The 22,818-nt window shown below is 32.2% G+C and overlaps 1 protein-coding gene across 1 annotated transcript; it reads right to left on the bottom strand.

Moving 5' to 3' along the window:
- Nucleotides 1-6,797: 6,797 nt before the first annotated feature.
- Nucleotides 6,798-20,472, bottom strand: LOC141398390 (cytochrome P450 6g1-like). Its single transcript, XM_073975676.1, has 3 exons — nt 20,017-20,472; nt 7,151-7,927; nt 6,798-7,082 (listed from the first exon to the last, which is right to left on the bottom strand). The coding sequence occupies exons 1-3, from the start codon at nt 20,470-20,472 to the stop codon at nt 6,798-6,800; spliced, it is 1,518 nt and encodes a 505-aa protein (XP_073831777.1).
- Nucleotides 20,473-22,818: the final 2,346 nt, after the last annotated feature.

Raw genomic sequence — 22,818 nt, 5'->3', positions numbered from 1 at the left:
AATGAAATTTTCATTTTGCAAATAGGAGCACACAAAAACAACAACAAAAAACAACTATCAAGCAAATTCCCTTAGTTAGAGTTGACTGGCATTTGTTGTCTTTGTATTTTAATTTTCACGCTCTGTTTGCTAAAATGACAGCATGATTGATGGCCATGTATGGGGAATTAGACAGAGAGGCATGAAAGGACGACGTTTGACTGGTGGTCAAACGTTGGCTATCGAGTAAATTACTCATTCAGAAAGAAAGAAAAAAAAAAAACAACAATAGCAGCAAAATTTTAAATAGTTGATTTGATTTTAAATTGCTATGCAAATATTAAGAAATTTAAACGTAAAATACATAAAAAATAATTTAAAAATTAAATTACAAAATTAAATGACAAGTGTTTTATTTGAGAGATTCCATCATGAAAAAGAATTCCATCATGAAGCTAAGCGAAATATTACTTTCTAGTTTTCAGTGCATTTATAAAGAAAACACTATATGCGGCTGATAGTCTTTGCAGCTGCAAGAAACATGGTAGTTAGCAGTACCAGATTTAAGCATCTCGATATTCATAAGGTCACCTGGCTTTCTCCATATCAAAGAACAAGAAATCAAATTGATCACGTTGTGATAGATGGAAGACATGCATCAAGCGTGTTGGATGTACGATCGTTCCGAGGTGCAAACATACACTCGGACCACTACCTTGTTGCAGCAAAGGTACGTACCAGATTAGACGTAGCAAACAAAGTGCGAACAGACACAACACGGAAGTTGGACATCGGTAAGCTGCAATCACAACATATGCTCTGCCTATATTCCACTCAACTGGCCCAACTGCTTAATCAAAGTACTCCTCGTCCCGATAACATATCAGGACAATGGCAAAACATTGCCCACTCCATGCAAACAGCCGCAAAATCAGTACTGGGATACCAGAGACCTCCATCAAGGAATCCATGGTATGACCACTTCGAAGAGCAAAATATGTATTGTAAATATATTGATAGATTCCGCATGTAGTATTGTGAGTCCAACAATCGTTTTTGTCTATCCAACAATAGTTTTTGTCTGCTGGACAGTATTATTCTCTTTTCTTCGACAATTTTAATCTCTTCTCTCGGTATTCGATGCCGTGGTGAGAAAAACAGTTTTTGTTTGCATGAGTTCGTTCCCCTTATCTTTGTTTTCTTTAACTTTGTTATTTTTTGTGTATGTACACCATGAGATTCTTGATTTTATTTGTTTCTTCTTTCTCATCTTCCTTGTGTTTTGATAGTTGAGTTACACCACAATCTGAGAAGTGTTTTTGGTTGTAATTTGTGTTTTCTTTTCGTATTTGTTGTGGTTTTATGGTATTTCTTATGTTGGGGTAGGTGTTTGGAGGATGAGCGCAATAGAGTAGTTATGTTTCTTCATTCAATTTGTTGTGTTTTTAATTAGACCTGGCAAAACTTGGTCATGTGTAGTATTTGTCAATGCTCAATATATAATACGTGACATTTATACCAAAGTTATGTGGAAAGTGTATTCGAGAATTATATACGATCAAATCAAAAATTTCAGTAACAGGGTTTCTGGGCTGACAATAGTTTTAGTAAAAATTCTAGATTATGATATTTCCTACCATAGGTATTGCCAATGATTTTTACAATATTGAGGAATTTCGAAAGTGGTTTTTGTTTTGTATGTTTGGAGCAATTGCAATGAATGCCCTATAGCATACTTTACCATCAGTTGAGAAAAGGAGAGAGGAGAAACGTATTTTCCGCAGGAAAAAAAAAGAGAGATGGAAAAGCGGGAGTCTGAACAAATCGAGATGTACAGGAGACAGAATGAAGTCCGAAAATTCTACCAAAGAGTGAAACATCAAACTGATAGCTTTGGAACTGGCACATCCTACTGCAGAGACCAGCAAGGTAATCTGATAACTGATACAGATAGTGTGCTAAGGATATGGAAAGAGCATTTTTCCAAACTGTTGATATCCAATAGTAGAGAAGTCGACGAAGATACCACAGATCAAATCGCAGAAGATGGTATTGAATGTATACCACCAGCCAGGATGAGGTAAAGACAGCAATAAACCGGCTGAAGAATAATAAGGCAGCAGGAGCTGATGGCCTACAAGCCGAGCTGTTTAAACTGGAGGCGACACGGTGATAAGCTGTATGCATCAGCTAGTTAGCTCCATCTGTCAGGAAGACGATTGGAACCTGAGCATCCTGTGTCCCGTCCATAAGAAAGGAGATAAGACTTTATGCTCCAACTAAAAGGGCATAAGTCTACTCCCTATCGCCTACAAGATAGTGTCAGGGATATTGTGCGAACGCTTAAAGCCCATGGTCAACGAAATAATTGGACCGTATCAATGCGGCTTTAGACCTGGCAAGTCTACCATTGACCAGATATTTACCCTGCGGCAAATTCTGGAGAAGACCCATGAGATGCAGATCGACACCTACCACCTTGTTGTCGATTATAAAGCAGTCTTCGACAGCCCGCTGCGTTCAAAGGTATTCCAAGCCATGTCTGAATTTGGTATCTCCACAAAGCTCACTCGGCTTTGTAAAATGACTAACACAAGATCTTCCGTTAAAATTGGAAAGAACCTCTCCGAAGAGTTTTGTACCAAAAGTGGTTTCAGGCAAGGAGACAGCCTTTCGTGTGATCTTTTCAACATCCTGCTAGAAAAGGCAAACGTCAAAAAAGTGGCACAATCTACACCAGTAGCCAAATGTTACTTGCTTATGCTGATGATATAGACATCATGGGACGATCAGTAAAAGAAGTAACCGGTACCTTTATGAAGGTCGAAGGAGAATCTGCTAAAGTGGGTCTGGCGGTAAACGGCGAGAAGACCAAGTTGATGGTGTCGAAGCGCAATGCGTCCATTGAGCTCAGACCAACTGATGAAGTTGGTTCCTATAATTTTGAGGTAGTAAAAAGACTTCGTATACCTCGGCACCGCCGTAAACACAACAAACGACATCAGTTCTGAAATAAAAAGAAGAATTGTATTGGCCAACAGATGCACACACAACCCGTCAAACAAAAATAACGCTTTACAAAACACTGATACTATCCGTGCTGACGTATGGTTCCGAAGCCTGGGTACTTGCGCAAGCAGATAAGGCAGTGCTTGGCGAGTCTGAGAGAAAAATTCTTCGAAAGATCTACGGACCAATCTGCGTTGACGGTGAATATTGACGTCATATGAACCACCAGCTGTATCTGCTATACAACGACATCAATATAGTTAAACGTATCGAGATTCAGCGATTGCGTTGGCTAGGCCATATAATAAGAATGAGCGATGATGAGCCCTCTAAAAAGGCGTATAAATTCGGGTCACATGGCGGTGCACGCAGAATTGGCAAGCCAAAGAATAGATGGCGCAAACAAGTGGGTGAAGAAATGACAAGGCGCGGTATTCCAAAAAGCGAAACACTAAACTGAGATAATTGGAGATCTTTTCATAGTTCGCACGGTGCGCTTTAACTAATTTTAAATGGAAGGTGCTTACACCTGGGAAGATTTTGCAGATTCTGAAACTACAATGCTCATAGATGAGAAATATTAAGAAACAAAAAAATCGCCGGATGGATTTTCAAATAAATCGCGATTTAAGTTCACATTTTTAGGGGTTCTTTAGGTTTTCACGATTTTGCTTGGAAATCGCGAGTCCTATGTAAATGGGTCTAAAGAAAATTCTCTACAAGATTGACCTTTTTGATATTTTCGTAGGTTTTACCGTTTTTGAGATATAGAAGTTCAAATTGAGACAATGCACTGACTGTATCGTCTCCTTATAAAGCAATGTCATTACTACAATTTCCCAAATTAAACTTATATATCTTGAAAATGGTACAACCTAGAAAAAATAAATCATCCAGTCTTGTAGAGAATTTTTACAGCTTCAACATTTTCTTTAGCCCCATTTTGATACGACTTGCGGTTTCGAAGCGAAATCTTGAAGACTTAAGATAAAAACCTAAAAATTTGAACTGAACCTCTATATCTAAAAAATGGTAAAACCTAAGAAAACAAACTAAAGATCAGTCTTGTAGAGAATTTTCACAGCTACAACATTTTCTTTAGACACATTTCAATACGACTTGCGGTTTCCAAGCAACCCTAAAAAACCCTAAAATTGCGAATTTTGATCGCGATTTATTTAAAAATCCCTCCGGCGATTTTTTTCTGTTTCTTTTTATTTTTCTGATCTATGAACATTGCTGTTTCAGAATCCACGAAATCTTCCCATGTGTTAGCGGTTTTCATCAAAAGTTAGTTAAGGCGCACTGAGCATTATATTGTTTTATAAGGAGACGATACAGTCAGTGCATTGTCTAAATTTGAACTTCTATATCTCAAAAACGGTAAAACCTACGAAAATATCATAAAGGTCAATCTTGTGAAGAATTTTCACAGCTACAATATTTTCTATAGGCCCATTTACAAAGGACTCGCAGTTTCCAAGCAAAATTGTGAAAATCTAAAGAACCCCTAAACTTATGAACTTAAATCGCGATTTATTTGGAAATCCCTATATTATATTTCTATATATATTTCTCATTTATGAGCATTGTAGTTTCAGAATCTGCAAAAACTTCCCAGGTATAAGCACCTTCCATTTAAATTTGGTTAAGGCACACCGTGTTCGGTCTATGGAACAAATGTTCTGTGATGGGCCAGCAAAGTAAGTAAGTAACCTAATTTTTTTATTTGTGACTCTTTAAGTGAGAAACCCATAACAAATTACACCCAATTTAGGCCGAAAATGTAGATACAAACTTCAAAATGCCTGAAATCGGGTGGTTTATAGGGGCTATACCAAAACCTGGACATAGGTCAATTTTTGGTGCGGAAGTTCCTGTACCATTGGGAACTCCAAATGCCAAGTTACATTCAATTCGGCCTAAAAATGATTATAAAATCCTTAAAACGCTTGAAATCGGGTAGTACCGCTATATGGGTGCTATACCAAAACCTAGACCTATGTCCACAATTTTTGGTGGAGAAGTTTCTGTACCATTAGACACCAAAGCAAGTTAAATAAAACACTGCACGATGGGGCCGATGACAGGTTTTTGAGGCAAAAAATCACAGAGGCAAGCTAGACCTTCAAAATTTCGTGCAGATGTTTATAATCGGCCTAGAAACTAATCTGCCAAATTTGGTTGATATCAGTTTATATATAGATATAGCTCTCATATATATGTTCGCCCGATTTCGAGTAATTGATGGACCAAACACCAAAATTCTGTCCAATTGTGATGATATTTGGAATATGTGGCGGAATTCGGACTGGAAATAAGTTTGTCAAGTTATTTTGAAATCGGTTCATATTTGGATATAGCTCCCATATATATTTTCGCCCGATTTGAGGTATTTGGTGACACAAACACACAATTTCTGTCCAATTTCGATGAAATTTGAAATGTGTGACGGAATTAGGTCTAGAAAAAAGTATGCCAAATTATATCGAAATCGGTTAAGATTTGGATATAGCTCCCATATATATTTTCACCCGTTTTTAGGTATTTCTAGTAGCAAACACGCTATATATATCCAATTGTGATGAAATTTAAAGTTTCCGACGGAATCTAGAAAACATTATTGAAACATCATATTGAAATCGGTTCAGATTTGGATATATCGTTCATAAATTTTCGCTGTCGACGTTAATTGTTTTCTCGTTTTAGTTGGTTGATGCCGACCTTCGTTGAGAACATAGTTTGTATATTTTTCTTTTGACAAATTGATCGAAACAGATGCGGCATGAATCAAGAGCTTGGTATTGTTGCCGTGTTCATAGGAAACTTCCGAAGCAAGTTTTCTTCCTTCACTATAATCCACATTAGGGCGCCTTCTTCTCTTCTTTGTATCATTACCTTGTTCTAACATAAATACTATGTCGCTAGCTAACCATAAGCTTTCAAATTGTAATACACGATTTTTTGACCTCCAATTTTTTTTAACCATTTTTGGTTAAGGCATGCACAAATGTTATAAACTTATTTTTTAACTCCCGTCACGAAGTTGTCTTTGACACCTCGATTAAATTTCGCAGAAATCCAGTCTATAACGTCTTTAGGGTTTCGCTGATTCTCCAACCAAAAATTAAAAATATCCAAATTTTTACGAAATCTGGAAATTGATAATTTTTTTTATTCGCAAGTATACGCAAAATTTCTTTTCAAAATCTGTTAGCCGGCATTGTCACCTTTCACAAGATTCATATTTTTACGAGAATACACCCCGATACCGAAAGTTCTACTCCAAAGAACACATGGACGATACTACAGACTACATCAAAAAACATCACTTACTGACACAACAAATTATTGACCACATCTAATATTACATTTACATTTTCAATAATAATCTTAATTTACATACTATTACCAGTATTTTCCATTTTTAAAAAAATATATAATATCAACAGATCAGGTTTTGGCGCCAAAATACTTAAATTGTTTAATTACGACTGAATGTCAGAAATAAACGGAATGGAAATTATGACATCTTTGGCAGCTTGGCATGTCGCCGGGGACCGTTGCCAGATTGTATTTTTTTTTGTTTTGGGGGTTGGAAAGTGTTAAGAATATAATTCCGTTATTATTTGATTTCAATCACTGACTTGAAAAAATGACTTTTTTCCTCAAAAACCTGCCATTGGCCCCATCGTGCACTGTAAAAATATAAAATATACCTTAAAAGAATGAAGCAAATACCACACAGTATAAATAGAGTCCAAAAATAATTAAATAAATAATTTTCATAAAAATGTAATTTATTTCCTCTACCACAATGGATCTTTGATAAACTCTATATGAATATCATCTTTACATTCCAACGTTAACATATTAGGATTAAAGGACATTTTCTTTATCGTCTCAGGACAATGGTGTATTTCATAATTTTTAAGAAAATATAAAACACCAACTTTGGAGATCAACAAACCCAAACGACCACCCATACAGCTGCGAGGTCCCAAACCAAATGGCAAATAGGCGTAGGGAGATATGCCCTCCTTATTTTGTGGTGAAAAGCGTTCAGGATCAAATACTTCTGGATTGGGCCAATACTACAAAAAGGAAGGGGGAATATTTGCAACACTACTCAAAATAAAAAAATGACATGTAAAAAACTTACCAATGGATCACGATGTATGGCATAATTTGATATAAATATCGGCATACCATTTGGTATGGTAAAATCATGATATGGTTTTAGTGAAAACTCTTGATCTCGAGCATTGTGTTTGCGTTCCAAAAACGCCACAGCAGGGAATAAACGTAAACTCTCTCTCATGACCATGTCTAAATATTCCATTGCTTTTAAGGCATCATAAGTAACTTCACCCTTGCCAGCAACTAAAACTCCCTTAATTTCATTTCTCAGCCTCTTTTGTAATTCAGGATATTTACCCAACTGATATAGTGTAAAAGCAATAGCCGATAAGGAAGTTTCATATCCTGCCACAATAAAAACAGCACCCTGTGCCAATATGGCATCAATATACAAATCTTTGTCAACAATTTCTTTACTTTCTTCAGCCTCTTTAACCAAACGTATCAGCGTGTCTATTAAATCATTACGCTCTTGTCCCGATTTTATCCTTTCTTCCATAACATGTTTCAGGCAGGATCTTAAAAAGTGATCATACTTCTTACGAAACATTTGAGCTCGTATATATTTTGATAGTTTTGGCAGCAGGAACATTACAAAGTGATCGTGAGCTGGTATACTTTGATGATTATTATAATTTTGTGCTGCAAATTCACTGTAAGGATTTTTAAAGCTACCCACTTGAATACCATAACCCGTCGAGGCAATTGCATCTGTGGTAAAAAGGCCGCATATATTTTTTATTTCTGTTGTGAATTGATCGCCTTTTTCAAGCAAATATTTTTCCAATTCAACACCAATCTGAAAGAAAAGAAGTAATATAAAATTACTAAAATATATTGGTCTACCCGTGCTACTACCAAAGAAAATAATGCTGAATGTAAGGCTACTCTGCAATCAGTATGCCAATAGAGAGGTATCGGGAGGAAAAAGAGGATATTTTACACATATCAAAAAGTCTAGGTTAATTATCCTCTTATGTTTCTTCTAAAAATCTTCAAAAAAAACTACAAAAACTAACCTCTTAGGTTGCTCCTAAAAATCTTTTATAAGTCCACGCCTATTAACCTCTTATGTTGTTCATAAAAATCTTTAAAAATTTTACGGTTATTAATTTCTTAGGTTGCTCCTAAAACTCTTTTAAAAGTCCACGCCTATTAACCTCTTATGTTGTTCATAAAAATCTTTAAAAATTTTACGGTTATTAATTTCTTAGGTTGCTCCTAAAAATCTTTTAAAAGTCCACGCCTATTAACCTCTTATGTTGTTCATAAAAATCTTTAAAAATTTTACGGTTATTAATTGTTCATAAAAATCTTTAAAAATTTTACGGTTATTAATTTCTTAGGTTGCTCCTAAAAATCTTTTAAAAGTCCACGCCTATTAACCTCTTATGTTGTTCATAAAAATCTTTAAAAATTTTACGGTTATTAATTTCTTAGGTTGCTCCTAAAAATCTTTTAAAAGTCCACGCCTATTAACCTCTTATGTTGTTCATAAAAATCTTTAAAAATTTTACGGTTATTAATTTCTTAGGTTGCTCCTAAAAATCTTTTAAAAGTCCACGCCTATTAACCTCTTATGTTGTTCATAAAAATCTTTAAAAACTTTACGGCTCCAAAAATCTTTCTTTCTTAGGTTGCTCCAAAAATATTTAAAAAAATCTACGCTTTTTAACTTTAAGGTTGCTCCAAAAATATTTAAAAAAATCTACGCTTTTTAACTTTGCTCCAAAAATATTTAAAAAAATCTACGCTTTTTAACTTTAAGGTTGCTCCAAAAATATTTAAAAAAATCTACGCTTTTTAACTTTAAGGTTGCTCCAAAAATATTTAAAAAAATCTACGCTTTTTAACTTTAAGGTTGCTCTAAAAATATTTAAAAAAATCTACGCTTTTTAACCTTAAGGTTGCTCCAAAAATATTTAAAAAAATCTACGTTTATTAACATCTAAGGTTGCTCCAAAAATCTTTTAAAAAATCTTAGCTTATTAACCTCTAAGGTTGCTCCAAAAATCTTTTAAAAAATCTACTCTTATTAACCTCTAAGGTTGCTCCAAAAATCTTTTAAAAAATCTACGCTTATTAACCTCTAAGGTTGCTCCAAAAATCTTTTAAAAAATCTACGCTTATTAACCTCTAAGGTTGCTCCAAAAATCTTTTAAAAAATCTACGCTTATTAACCTCTAAAGTTGCTCCTAAAAATCTACGCTATTAACCACTTAGTTTGCTCCCAAAAACCTTTAAAAAATCTACGCTTATTAACCTCTAAGGTTGCTCAAAAAATCTTTTAAAAAATCTACGCTTATTAACCGCTAAGGTTGCTCCAAAAATCTTTTAAAAAATCTACGCTTATTAACCTCTAAGGTTGCTCCAAAAATCTTTTAAAAAATCTACGCTTATTAACCTCTAAGGTTGCTCAAAAAATCTTTTCAAAAATCTACGCTTATTAACCTCTAAGGTTGCTCCAAAAATCTTTAAAAAATCTACGCTTATTAATCTCTAAGGTTGCTCCAAAAATCTATAAAAAATCTACGCTTATTAACCTCTAAGGTTGCTCCAAAAATCTTTTAAAAAATCTACGCTTATTAACCTCTAAGGTTGCTCCAGAAATCTTTAAAAAATCTACGCTTATTAATCTCTAAGGTTGCTCCAAAAATCTTTTAAAAAATCTACGCTTATTAACCTCTAAGGTTGCTCCAAAAATCTTTTAAAAAATCTACGCTTATTAACCTCTAAGGTTGCTCCAAAAATCGTTTAAAAAATCTACGCTTATTAACCTCTAAGGTTGCTCCAAAAATCTTTTAAAAAATCTACGCTTATTAACCTCTAAGGTTGCTTCAAAAATCTTTTAAAAAATCTACGCTTATTAACCTCTAAGGTTGCTCCAAAAATCTTTTAAAAAATCTACGCTTATTAACCTCTAAGTTTGCTCCAAAAATCTTTTAAAAAATCTACGCTTATTAACCTCTAAGGTTGCTCAAAAAATCTTTTCAAAAATCTACGCTTATTAACCTCTAAGGTTGCTCCAAAAATCTTTAAAAAATCTACGCTTATTAACCTCTAAGGTTGCTCCAAAAATCGTTTAAAAAATCTACGCTTATTAACCTCTAAGGTTGCTCCAAAAATCTTTTAAAAAATCTACGCTTATTAACCCCTAGGGTTGCTCCAAAAATCTTTAAAAAAAAATCTACGCTTATTAACCTCTAAGGTTGCTCCAAAAATCGTTTAAAAACTCTACGCTTATTAACCTCTAAGGTTACTCCAAAAATCTTTTAAAAAATCTACGCTTATTAACCTCTAAGGTTGCTCCAAAAATCGTTTAAAAACTCTACGCTTATTAACCTCTAAGGTTACTCCAAAAATCTTTTAAAAAATCTACGCTTATTAACCTCTAAGGTTGCTCCAAAAATCTTTTAAAAAATCTACGCTTATTAACATCTAAGGTTGCTCCAAAAATCTTTTAAAAAATCTACGCCTATTAACCTCTAAGGTTGCTCCAAAAATCTTTTAAAAATCTACGCTTATTAACCTCTAAGTTTGCTCCAAAAATCTTTTAAAAAATCTACGCTTATTAACCTCTAAGGTTGCTCCAAAAATCTTTTAAAAAATCTACGCTTATTAACCTCTAAGGTTGCTCCAAAAATCTTTTAAAAAATCTACGCTTATTATTATCTAAGGTTGCTCCAAAAATCTTTTAAAAAATCTACGCCTATTAACCTCTAAGGTTGCTCCAAAAATCTTTTAAAAATCTACGCTTATTAACCTCTAAGTTTGCTCCAAAAATCTTTTAAAAAATCTACGCTTATTAACCTCTAAGGTTGCTCCAAAAATCTTTTAAAAAATCTACGCTTATTAACCTCTAAGGTTGCTCCAAAAATCTTTTAAAAAATCTACGCTTATTAACATCTAAGGTTGCTCCAAAAATCTTTTAAAAAATCTACGCCTATTAACCTCTAAGGTTGCTCCAAAAATCTTTTAAAAATCTACGCTTATTAACCTCTAAGTTTGCTCCAAAAATCTTTTAAAAAATCTACGCTTATTAACCTCTAAGGTTGCTCCAAAAATCTTTTAAAAAATCCACGCTTATTAACCTCTAAGGTTGCTCCAAAAATCTTTTAAAAAATTTACGCTTATTAACCTCTAAGGTTGCTCCAAAAATCTTTTAAAAAATCTACGCTTATTAACATCTAAGGTTGCTCCAAAAATCTTTTAAAAAATCTACGCCTATTAACCTCTAAGGTTGCTCCAAAAATCTTTTAAAAATCTACGCTTATTAACCTCTAAGTTTGCTCCAAAAATCTTTTAAAAAATCTACGCTTATTAACCTCTAAGGTTGCTCCAAAAATCTTTTAAAAAATCCACGCTTATTAACCTCTAAGGTTGCTCCAAAAATCTTTTAAAAAATCTACGCTTATTAACCTCTAAGGTTGCTCCAAAAATCTTTTAAAAAATCTACGCTTATTAACATCTAAGGTTGCTCCAAAAATCTTTTAAAAAATCTACGCCTATTAACCTCTAAGGTTGCTCCAAAAATCTTTTAAAAATCTACGCTTATTAACCTCTAAGTTTGCTCCAAAAATCTTTTAAAAAATCTACGCTTATTAACCTCTAAGGTTGCTCCAAAAATCTTTTAAAAAATCCACGCTTATTAACCTCTAAGGTTGCTCCAAAAATCTTTTAAAAAATCTACGCTTATTAACCTCTAAGGTTGCTCCAAAAATCTTTTAAAAAATCTACGCTTATTAACATCTAAGGTTGCTCCAAAAATCTTTTAAAAAATCTACGCCTATTAACCTCTAAGGTTGCTCCAAAAATCTTTTAAAAATCTACGCTTATTAACCTCTAAGTTTGCTCCAAAAATCTTTTAAAAAATCTACGCTTATTAACCTCTAAGGTTGCTCCAAAAATCTTTTAAAAAATCTACGCTTATCAACCTCTAAGGTTGCTCCAAAAATCTTTTAAAAAATCTACGCTTATTAACCTCTAAGGTTGCTCCAAAAATCGTTTAAAAAATCTACGCTTATTAACCTCTAATGTTGCTCCAAAAATCTTTTAAAAAATCTACGCTTATTAACCTCTAAGGTTGCTCCAAAAATCTTTTAAAAAATCTACGCTTATTAACCTCTAAGGTTGCTCCAAAAATCTTTTAAAAAATCCACGCTTATTAACCTCTAAGGTTGCTCCAAAAATCTTTTAAAAAATCTACGCTTATTAACCTCTAAGGTTGCTCCAAAAATCTTTTAAAAAATCTACGCTTATTAACCTCTAAGGTTGCTCCAAAAATCTTTTAAAAAATCCACGCTTATTAACCTCTAAGGTTGCTCCAAAAATCTTTTAAAAAATCTACTCTTATTAACCTCTAAGGTTGCTCCAAAAATCTTTTAAAAAATCTGCGCTTATTAACCTCTAAGGTTGCTCCAAAAATCTTTTAAAAAATCTACGCTTATTAACCTCTAAGGTTGCTCCAAAAATCTTTTAAAAAATCTACGCTTATTAACCTCTAAGGTTGCTCCAAAAATCTTTTAAAAAATCTACGCTTATTAACCTCTAAGGTTGCTCCAAAAAGCTTTTAAGAAATCTACGCTTATTAACCTCTAAGGTTGCTCAAAAAATCTACGCTTATTAACCTCTAAGGTTGCTCCAAAAATCTTTTAAAAAATCTACGCTTATTAACCTCTAAGGTTGCTCCAAAAATCTTTTAAAAAATCTACGCTTATTAACCTCTAAGGTTGCTCCAAAAATCTTTTAAAAAATCTACGCTTATTAACCTCTAAGGTTGCTCCAAAAATCTTTTAAAAAATCTACGCTTATTAACCTCTAAGGTTGCTCCAAAAATCTTTTAAAAAATCTACGCTTATTAACCTCTAAGGTTGCTCCAAAAATCTTTTAAAAAATCTACGCTTATTAACCTCTAAGGTTGCTCCAAAAATCTTTTAAAAAATCTACGCTTATTAACCTCTAAGGTTGCTCCAAAAATCTTTTAAAAAATCTACGCTTATTAACCTCTAAGGTTGCTCCAAAAATCTTTTAAAAAATCTACGCTTATTAACCTCTAAGGTTGCTCCAAAAATCTTTTAAAAAATCTACGCTTATTAACCTCTAAGGTTGCTCCAAAAATCTTTTAAAAAATCTACGCTTATTAACCTCTAAGGTTGCTCCAAAAATCTTTTAAAAAATCTACGCTTATTAACCTCTAAGGTTGCTCCAAAAATCTTTTAAAAAATCCACGCTTATTAACCTCTAAGGTTGCTCCAAAAATCTTTTAAAAAATCCACGCTTATTAACCTCTAAGGTTGCTCCAAAAATCTTTTAAAAAATCTACTCTTATTAACCTCTAAGGTTGCTCCAAAAATCTTTTAAAAAATCTGCGCTTATTAACCTCTAAGGTTGCTCCAAAAATCTTTTAAAAAATCTACGCTTATTAACCTCTAAGGTTGCTCCAAAAATCTTTTAAAAAATCTACGCTTATTAACCTCTAAGGTTGCTCAAAAAATCTACGCTTATTAACCTCTAAGGTTGCTCCAAAAAGCTTTTAAGAAATCTACGCTTATTAACCTCTAAGGTTGCTCAAAAAATCTACGCTTATTAACCTCTAAGGTTGCTCCAAAAATCTTTTAAAAACTCTACGCTTATTAACCTCTAAGGTTGCTCCAAAAATCTTTTAAAAAATCTACGCTTATTAACCTCTAAGGTTGCTCCAAAAATCTTTTAAAAAATCTACGCTTATTAACCTCTAAGGTTGCTCCAAAAATCTTTTAAAAAATCTACGCTTATTAACCTCTAAGGTTGCTCCAAAAATCTTTTAAAAAATCTACGCTTATTAACCTCTAAGGTTGCTCCAAAAATCTTTTAAAAAATCTACGCTTATTAACCTCTAAGGTTGCTCCAAAAATCTTTTAAAAAATCTACGCTTATTAACCTCTAAGGTTGCTCCAAAAATCTTTTAAAAAATCTACGCTTATTAACCTCTAAGGTTGCTCCAAAAATCTTTTAAAAATCTACGCTTATTAACCTCTAAGGTTGCTCCAAAAATCTTTTAAAAAATCTACGCTTATTAACCTCTAAGGTTGCTCCAAAAATCTTTTAAAAAATCTACGCTTATTAACCTCTAAGGTTGGTCCAAAAATCTTTTAAAAAATCTACGCTTATTAAACTCTAAGGTTGCTCCGAAAATCTTTTAAAAATCTACGCTTATTAACCTCTAAGGTTGCTCCGAAAATCTTTTAAAAATCTACGCTTATTAACCTCTAAGTTTGCTCCAAAAATCTTTTAAAAAATCTACGCTTATTAACCTCTAAGGTTGCTCCAAAAATCTTTTAAAAAATCTACGCTTATTAACCTCTAAGGTTGCTCCAAAAATCTTTTAAAAAATCTACGCTTATTAACCTCTAAGGTTGCTCCAAAAATCTTTTAAAAAATCTACGCTTATTAACCTCTAAGGTTGCTCCAAAAATCTTTTAAAAAATCTACGCTTATTAACCTCTAAGGTTGCTCCAAAAATCTTTTAAAAATCTACGCTTATTAACCTCTAAGGTTGCTCCAAAAATCTTTTAAAAAATCTACGCTTATTAACCTCTAAGGTTGCTCCAAAAATCTTTTAAAAAATCTACGCTTATTAACCTCTAAGGTTGCTCCAAAAATCTTTTAAAAAATCTACGCTTATTAACCTCTAAGGTTGCTCCAAAAATCTTTTAAAAAATCTACGCTTATTAACCTCTAAGGTTGCTCCAAAAATCTTTTAAAAAATCTACGCTTATTAACCTCTAAGGTTGCTCCAAAAATCTTTTAAAAAATATACGCTTATTAACGTCTAAGGTTGCTCCAAAAATCTTTTAAAAAATCTACGCTTATTAACCTCTAAGGTTGCTCAAAAAATCTACGCTTATTAACATCTAAGGTTGCTCCAAAAATCTTTTAAAAAATCTACGCTTATTAACCTCTAAGGTTGCTCCAAAAATCTTTTAAAAAATCTACGCTTATTAACCTCTAAGGTTGCTCCAAAAATCTTTTAAAAACTCTACGCTTATTAACCTCTGAGGTTGCTCCAAAAATCTTTTAAAAAAATCTACGCTTATTAACCTCTAAGGTTGCTCCAAAAATCTTTTAAAAAAATCTACTCTTATTAACCTCTAAGGTTGCTCCGAAAATCTTTTAAAAAAATAAACGCTTATTAACCTCTAAGGTTGCTCCAAAAATCTTTTAAAAAATCTACGCTTATTAACCTCTAAGGTTGCTCCAAAAATCTTTTAAAAAATCTACGCTTATTAACCTCTAAGGTTGCTCCAAAAATCTTTTAAAAAATCCACGCTTATTAACCTCTAAGGTTGCTCCAAAAATCTTTTAAAAAATCTACTCTTATTAACCTCTAAGGTTGCTCCAAAAATCTTTTAAAAAATCTGCGCTTATTAACCTCTAAGGTTGCTCCAAAAATCTTTTAAAAAATCTACGCTTATTAACCTCTAAGGTTGCTCCAAAAATCTTTTAAAGAATCTACGCTTATTAACCTCTAAGGTTGCTCAAAAAATCTACGCTTATTAACCTCTAAGGTTGCTCCAAAAAGCTTTTAAGAAATCTACGCTTATTAACCTCTAAGGTTGCTCAAAAAATCTACGCTTATTAACCTCTAAGGTTGCTCCAAAAATCTTTTAAAAACTCTACGCTTATTAACCTCTAAGGTTGCTCCAAAAATCTTTTAAAAAATCTACGCTTATTAACCTCTAAGGTTGCTCCAAAAATCTTTTAAAAAATCTACGCTTATTAACCTCTAAGGTTGCTCCAAAAATCTTTTAAAAAATCTACGCTTATTAACCTCTAAGGTTGCTCCAAAAATCTTTTAAAAAATCTACGCTTATTAACCTCTAAGGTTGCTCCAAAAATCTTTTAAAAAATCTACGCTTATTAACCTCTAAGGTTGCTCCAAAAATCTTTTAAAAAATCTACGCTTATTAACCTCTAAGGTTGCTCCAAAAATCTTTTAAAAAATCTACGCTTATTAACCTCTAAGGTTGCTCCAAAAATCTTTTAAAAATCTACGCTTATTAACCTCTAAGGTTGCTCCAAAAATCTTTTAAAAAATCTACGCTTATTAACCTCTAAGGTTGCTCCAAAAATCTTTTAAAAAATCTACGCTTATTAACCTCTAAGGTTGCTCCAAAAATCTTTTAAAAAATCTACGCTTATTAAACTCTAAGGTTGCTCCGAAAATCTTTTAAAAATCTACGCTTATTAACCTCTAAGGTTGCTCCGAAAATCTTTTAAAAATCTACGCTTATTAACCTCTAAGGTTGCTCCAAAAATCTTTTAAAAAATCTACGCTTATTAACCTCTAAGGTTGCTCCAAAAATCTTTTAAAAAATCTACGCTTATTAACCTCTAAGGTTGCTCCAAAAATCTTTTAAAAAATCTACGCTTATTAACCTCTAAGGTTGCTCCAAAAATCTTTTAAAAAATCTACGCTTATTAACCTCTAAGGTTGCTCCAAAAATCTTTTAAAAAATCTACGCTTATTAACCTCTAAGGTTGCTCCAAAAATCTTTTAAAAATCTACGCTTATTAACCTCTAAGGTTGCTCCAAAAATCTTTTAAAAAATCTACGCTTATTAACCTCTAAGGTTGCTCCAAAAATCTTTTAAAAAATCTACGCTTATTAACCTCTAAGGTTGCTCCAAAAATCTTTTAAAAAATCTACGCTTATTAACCTCTAAGGTTGCTCCAAAAATCTTTTAAAAAATCTACGCTTATTAACCTCTAAGGTTGCTCCAAAAATCTTTTAAAAAATCTACGCTTATTAACCTCTAAGGTTGCTCCAAAAATCTTTTAAAAAATATACGCTTATTAACGTCTAAGGTTGCTCCAAAAATCTTTTAAAAAATCTACGCTTATTAACCTCTAAGGTTGCTCAAAAAATCTACGCTTATTAACATCTAAGGTTGCTCCAAAAATCTTTTAAAAAATCTACGCTTATTAACCTCTAAGGTTGCTCCAAAAATCTTTTAAAAACTCTACGCTTATTAACCTCTGAGGTTGCTCCAAAAATCTTTTAAAAAAATCTACGCTTATTAACCTCTAAGGTTGCTCCAAAAATCTTTTAAAAAAATCTACTCTTATTAACCTCTAAGGTTGCTCCGAAAATCTTTTAAAAAAATAAACGCTTATTAACCTCTAAGGTTGCTCCAAAAATCTTTTAAAAAATCTACGCTTATTAACCTCTAAGGTTGCTCCAAAAATCTTTTAAAAAATCTACGCTTATTAACCTCTAAGGTTGCTCCAAAAATCTTTTAAAAAATCTACGCTTATTAACCTCTAAGGTTGCTCAAAAAATCTACGCTTATTAACCTCTGAGGTTGCTCCAAAAATCTTTTAAAAAATCTACGCTTATTAACCTCTAAGGTTGCTCCAAAAATCTTTTAAAAAATATACGCTTATTAACGTCTAAGGTTGCTCCAAAAATCTTTTAAAAAATCTACGCTTATTAACCTCTAAGGTTGCTCAAAAAATCTACGCTTATTAACATCTAAGGTTGCTCCAAAAATCTTTTAAAAAATCTACGCTTATTAACCTCTAAGGTTGCTCCAAAAATCTTTTAAAAAATCTACGCTTATTAACCTCTAAGGTTGCTCCAAAAATCTTTTAAAAACTCTACGCTTATTAACCTCTGAGGTTGCTCCAAAAATCTTTTAAAAAAATCTACGCTTATTAACCTCTAAGGTTGCTCCAAAAATCTTTTAAAAAAATCTACTCTTATTAACCTCTAAGGTTGCTCCGAAAATCTTTTAAAAAAATAAACGCTTATTAACCTCTAAGGTTGCTCCAAAAATCTTTTAAAAAATCTACGCTTATTAACCTCTAAGGTTGCTCCAAAAATCTTTTAAAAAATCTACGCTTATTAACCTCTAAGGTTGCTCCAAAAATCTTTTAAAAAATCTACGCTTATTAACCTCTAAGGTTGCTCCAAAAATCTTTTAAAAAATCTACGCTTATTAACCTCTAAGGTTGCTCCAAAAATCTTTTAAAAAATCTACGCTTATTAACCTCTAAGGTTGATCCTAAAAATCTTAAAAAAAATCTACGCTTATTAACCTCTAAGGTTGCTCCAAAAATCTTTTAAAAAATCTACGCTTATTAACCTCTAAGGTTGATCCTAAAAATCTTAAAAAAAATCTACGCTTATTAACCTCTAAGGTTGCTCCAAAAATCTTTTAAAAAATCTACGCTTATTAACGTCTAAGGTTGCTCCAAAAATCTTTTAAAAAATCTACGCTTATTAACCTTTAAGGTTGCTCCAAAAATCTTTTAAACAATCTACGCTTATTAAACTCTAAGGTTGCTCCAAAAATCTTTTAAAAAATCTACGCTTATTAACCTCTAAGGTTGCTCCAAAAATCTTTTAAAAAATCTACGCTTATTTACCTCTAAGGTTGCTCAAAAAATCTACGCTTATTAACCTCTAAGGTTGCTCCAAAAATCTTTTAAAAAATCTACGCTTATTAAACTCTAAGATTGCTCCAAAATTTTTTTAAAAAAATCTACGCTTATTAACCTCTAAGGTTGCTCCAAAAATCTTTTAAAAAATCTACGCTTATTAAACTCTAAGATTGCTCCAAAATTTTTTTAAAAAAATCTACGCTTATTAACCTCTAAGGTTGCTCCAAAAATCTTTTAAAAAATCTACGCTTATTAACCTCTAAGGTTGCTCCAAAAATCTTTTAAAAAATCTACGCTTATTAACCTCTAAGGTTGCTCCAAAAATCTTTTAAAAAATCTACGCTTATTAACCTCTAAGGTTGCTCCAAAAATCTTTTAAAAAATCTACGCTTATTAACCTCTAAGGTTGCTCCAAAAATCTTTTAAAAAATCTACGCTTATTAACCTCTAAGGTTGTTCCTAAAAATCTTAAAAAAAATCTACGCTTATTAACCTCTAAGGTTGCTCCAAAAATCTTTTAAAAAATCTACGCTTATTAACCTCTAAGGTTGCTCCAAAAATCTTTTAAAAAATCTACGCTCATTAACCTCTAAGGTTGCTCCAAAAATCTTTTAAACAATCTACGCTTATTAAACTCTAAGGTTGCTCCAAAAATCTTTTAAAAAATCTACGCTTATTAAACTCTAAGGTTGCTCCAAAAATCTTTTAAAAAATCTACGCTTATTAAACGCTAAGGTTGCTCCAAAAATCTTTTAAAAAATCTACGCTTATTAACCTCTAAGGTTGCTCCAAAAATCTTTTAAAAAATCTACGCTTATTAACCTCTAAGGTTGCTCCAAAAATCTTTTAAAAAATCCACGTTTATTAACTTCTAAGGTTGCTCCAAACATCTTTTAAAAAATCTACGCTTATTAACCTCTAAGGTTGCTCCAAAAATCTTTTAAAAAATCTACGCTTATTAACCTCTAAGGTTGCTCCAAAAATAGTTTAAAAAATCTACGCTTAGTAACCTCTAAGGTTGCTCCAAAAATCTTTTAAAAAATCTACGATTATTAAAGTCTAAGGTTGCTCCAAAAATCTTTTAAAAAATCTACGCTTATTAACCTCTAAGGTTGTTCCAAAAATCTTTTAAAAAAATATACGCTTATTAACCTCTTAGGTTGCTCCTAAAAATCTTTAAAAAGTCTGCGCTTGCTAATCTCTATGTTTGCTCCTAAAAATCTTAGAAAACACACTTTTTAATCTCTAAGGTTGCTCCTAAAAATCTACTCTTATTAACCTATAAGATGCTAATAAAAATCTTTAAAAAATCTACGCTTATTAACCTCTTAGGTTGCTCCATAAAATCTTTAAAAATCAACCCTTATAAACCTCTTAGGTTGCTAATAAACACTTTTAAAAAATCCACCCTTATTAACCTCTTTAAGTTACTCTTAGTGCCATTTGTCCTTTATTTGATCTTACCTCAGTAAGTAATGGAAACATTAACTTCAATTTCCCGTTAGTAAATGTAGGTGCCAATTTCTTTCGCATATCTCGCCATATATCGTATTTGGCAAAAAATAAATTCAACGATCCAAAACGATCAACACTCTCATCGATGCGACAATAACGGTCATGAAAATTATAAAATTCCTTTATAAGTATTGATTTAATCAGCAACGGTTCACGTATCACTAAAGCCGGTTGATGTAGCACATAGATACCGACAACAGGTTCCTTTTCCATACCCGGATAATTATACATGTCGGCAATGTGTAAGGCGACATTTTTCTCCATTTTAAAAACATCTTTGAGAGTGCCAATAATAGGCAACGGCTTTACATAAGGTATACCATAACGTTTCCAAAAAGTATAGGTACGACGACACCACACGATGAAGAGTCCAATAGCAGTTAAAAGTAAATATTCCAAAGTCATTTCTAATCTTGCAGCTCAGTTTAATGGTTTACAGAAGACTAATGGATGGTTTGCAATGAATTCTTATAAATTGCGTTTCTTATCGGAATGGCCTATAATTCAATTGTATTTACATACATAAAGCTACTGTCATATAACAATATATGTATGTATGTATGTCAATGGTTTATTCACAGATATCAATATTTCAAGAAATCCTAACCTGTTGCACAAATGTGAATATAAAATAAAAATTTCTAATGAGATTAACAATGAGACAGTTCAATAAACTCTACTAGTATGAATAACATTGATGTCCAAAATAAATTAGAGAGAAATGTTGGGAGAGTAATGTCCCTTTGTTAAACAACGGCTGACATGGCTCTCATTTGGATTTGTTATTCTCTGTTGTTACGACAACGTGCAGGCGTGTACATCAACGATGAATAATTAAAATTTACGAGGCGTGTTTTATACTTCAATGAACTCACAATAACGCAATTTGGAATACACCGCATGTGAGCTGATCTTCAACAATAAATGACTACAACGCGTGGATTTAAAAACAAAAAAAAATTAAATACATTCAATTAAAACAAAAATATTTTAAATTCTTCCAACTCTTGGATTATTTAAAGAATATTTTTTAAGGCCAACCACAACTCGTGGATTTTTTAAAGAATATTTTTTAAGGCCAACCACAACTCGTGGATTTTTTAAAGAATATTTTTTAAGGCCAACCACAACTCGTGGATTTTTTAAAGAATATTTTTTAAGGCCAACCACAACTCGTGGATTTTTTAAAGAATATTTTTTAAGGCCAACCACAACTCGTGGATTTTTTAAAGAATATTTTTTAAGGCCAACCACAACTCGTGGATTTTTTTAAAGAATATTTTTTAAGGCCAACCACAACTCGTGGATTTTTTAAAGAATATTTTTTAAGGCCAACCACAACTCGTGGATTTTTTAAAGAATATTTTTTAAGGCCAACCACAACTCGTGGATTTTTTAAAGAATATTTTTTAAGGCCAACCACAACTCGTGGATTTTTTAAAGAATATTTTTTAAGGCCAACCACAACTCGTGGATTTTTTAAAGAATATTTTTTAAGGCCAACCACAACTCGTGGATTTTTTAAAGAATATTTTTTAAGGCCAACCACAACTCGTGGATTTTTTAAAGAATATTTTTTAAGGCCAACCACAACTCGTGGATTTTTTAAAGAATATTTTTTAAGGCCAACCACAACTCGTGGATTTTTTAAAGAATATTTTTTAAGGCCAACCACAACTCGTGGATTTTTTAAAGAATATTTTTTAAGGCCAACCACAACTCGTGGATTTTTTAAAGAATATTTTTTAAGGCCAACCACAACTCGTGGATTTTTTAAAGAATATTTTTTAAGGCCAACCACAACTCGTGGATTTTTTAAAGAATATTTTTTAAGGCCAACCACAACTCGTGGATTTTTTAAAGAATATTTTTTAAGGCCAACCACAACTCGTGGATTTTTTAAAGAATATTTTTTAAGGCCAACCACAACTCGTGGATTTTTTAAAGAATATTTTTTAAGGCCAACCACAACTCGTGGATTTTTTAAAGAATATTTTTTTAAGGCCAACCACAACTCGTGGATTTTTTAAAGAATATTTTTTAAGGCCAACCACAACTCGTGGATTTTTTAAAGAATATTTTTTAAGGCCAACCACAACTCGTGGATTTTTTAAAGAATATTTTTTAAGGCCAACCACAACTCGTGGATTTTTTAAAGAATATTTTTTAAGGCCAACCACAACTCGTGGATTTTTTAAAGAATATTTTTTAAGGCCAACCACAACTCGTGGATTTTTTAAAGAATATTTTTTAAGGCCAACCACAACTCGTGGATTTTTTAAAGAATATTTTTTAAGGCCAACCACAACTCGTGGATTTTTTAAAGAATATTTTTTAAGGCCAACCACAACTCGTGGATTTTTTAAAGAATATTTTTTAAGGCCAACCACAACTCGTGGATTTTTTAAAGAATATTTTTTAAGGCCAACCACAACTCGTGGATTTTTTAAAGAATATTTTTTAAGGCCAACCACAACTCGTGGATTTTTTAAAGAATATTTTTTAAGGCCAACCACAACTCGTGGATTTTTTAAAGAATATTTTTTAAGGCCAACCACAACTCGTGGATTTTTTAAAGAATATTTTTTAAGGCCAACCACAACTCGTGGATTTTTTAAAGAATATTTTTTAAGGCCAACCACAACTCGTGGATTTTTTAAAGAATATTTTTTAAGGCCAACCACTACTCGTGGATTTTTTAAAAAATAGTTTTTTGGGCTACTATAACTGGAGGTTTGGAAGGCAATTTGG

This window comes from Musca autumnalis, unplaced genomic scaffold (genome assembly GCF_047663935.1).
Source record: "Musca autumnalis isolate F117 unplaced genomic scaffold, ASM4766393v1 scaffold_3, whole genome shotgun sequence".
Lineage (NCBI taxonomy): Eukaryota > Metazoa > Arthropoda > Insecta > Diptera > Muscidae > Musca > Musca autumnalis.
This window is presented reverse-complemented; position numbering and strand designations above follow the sequence as displayed.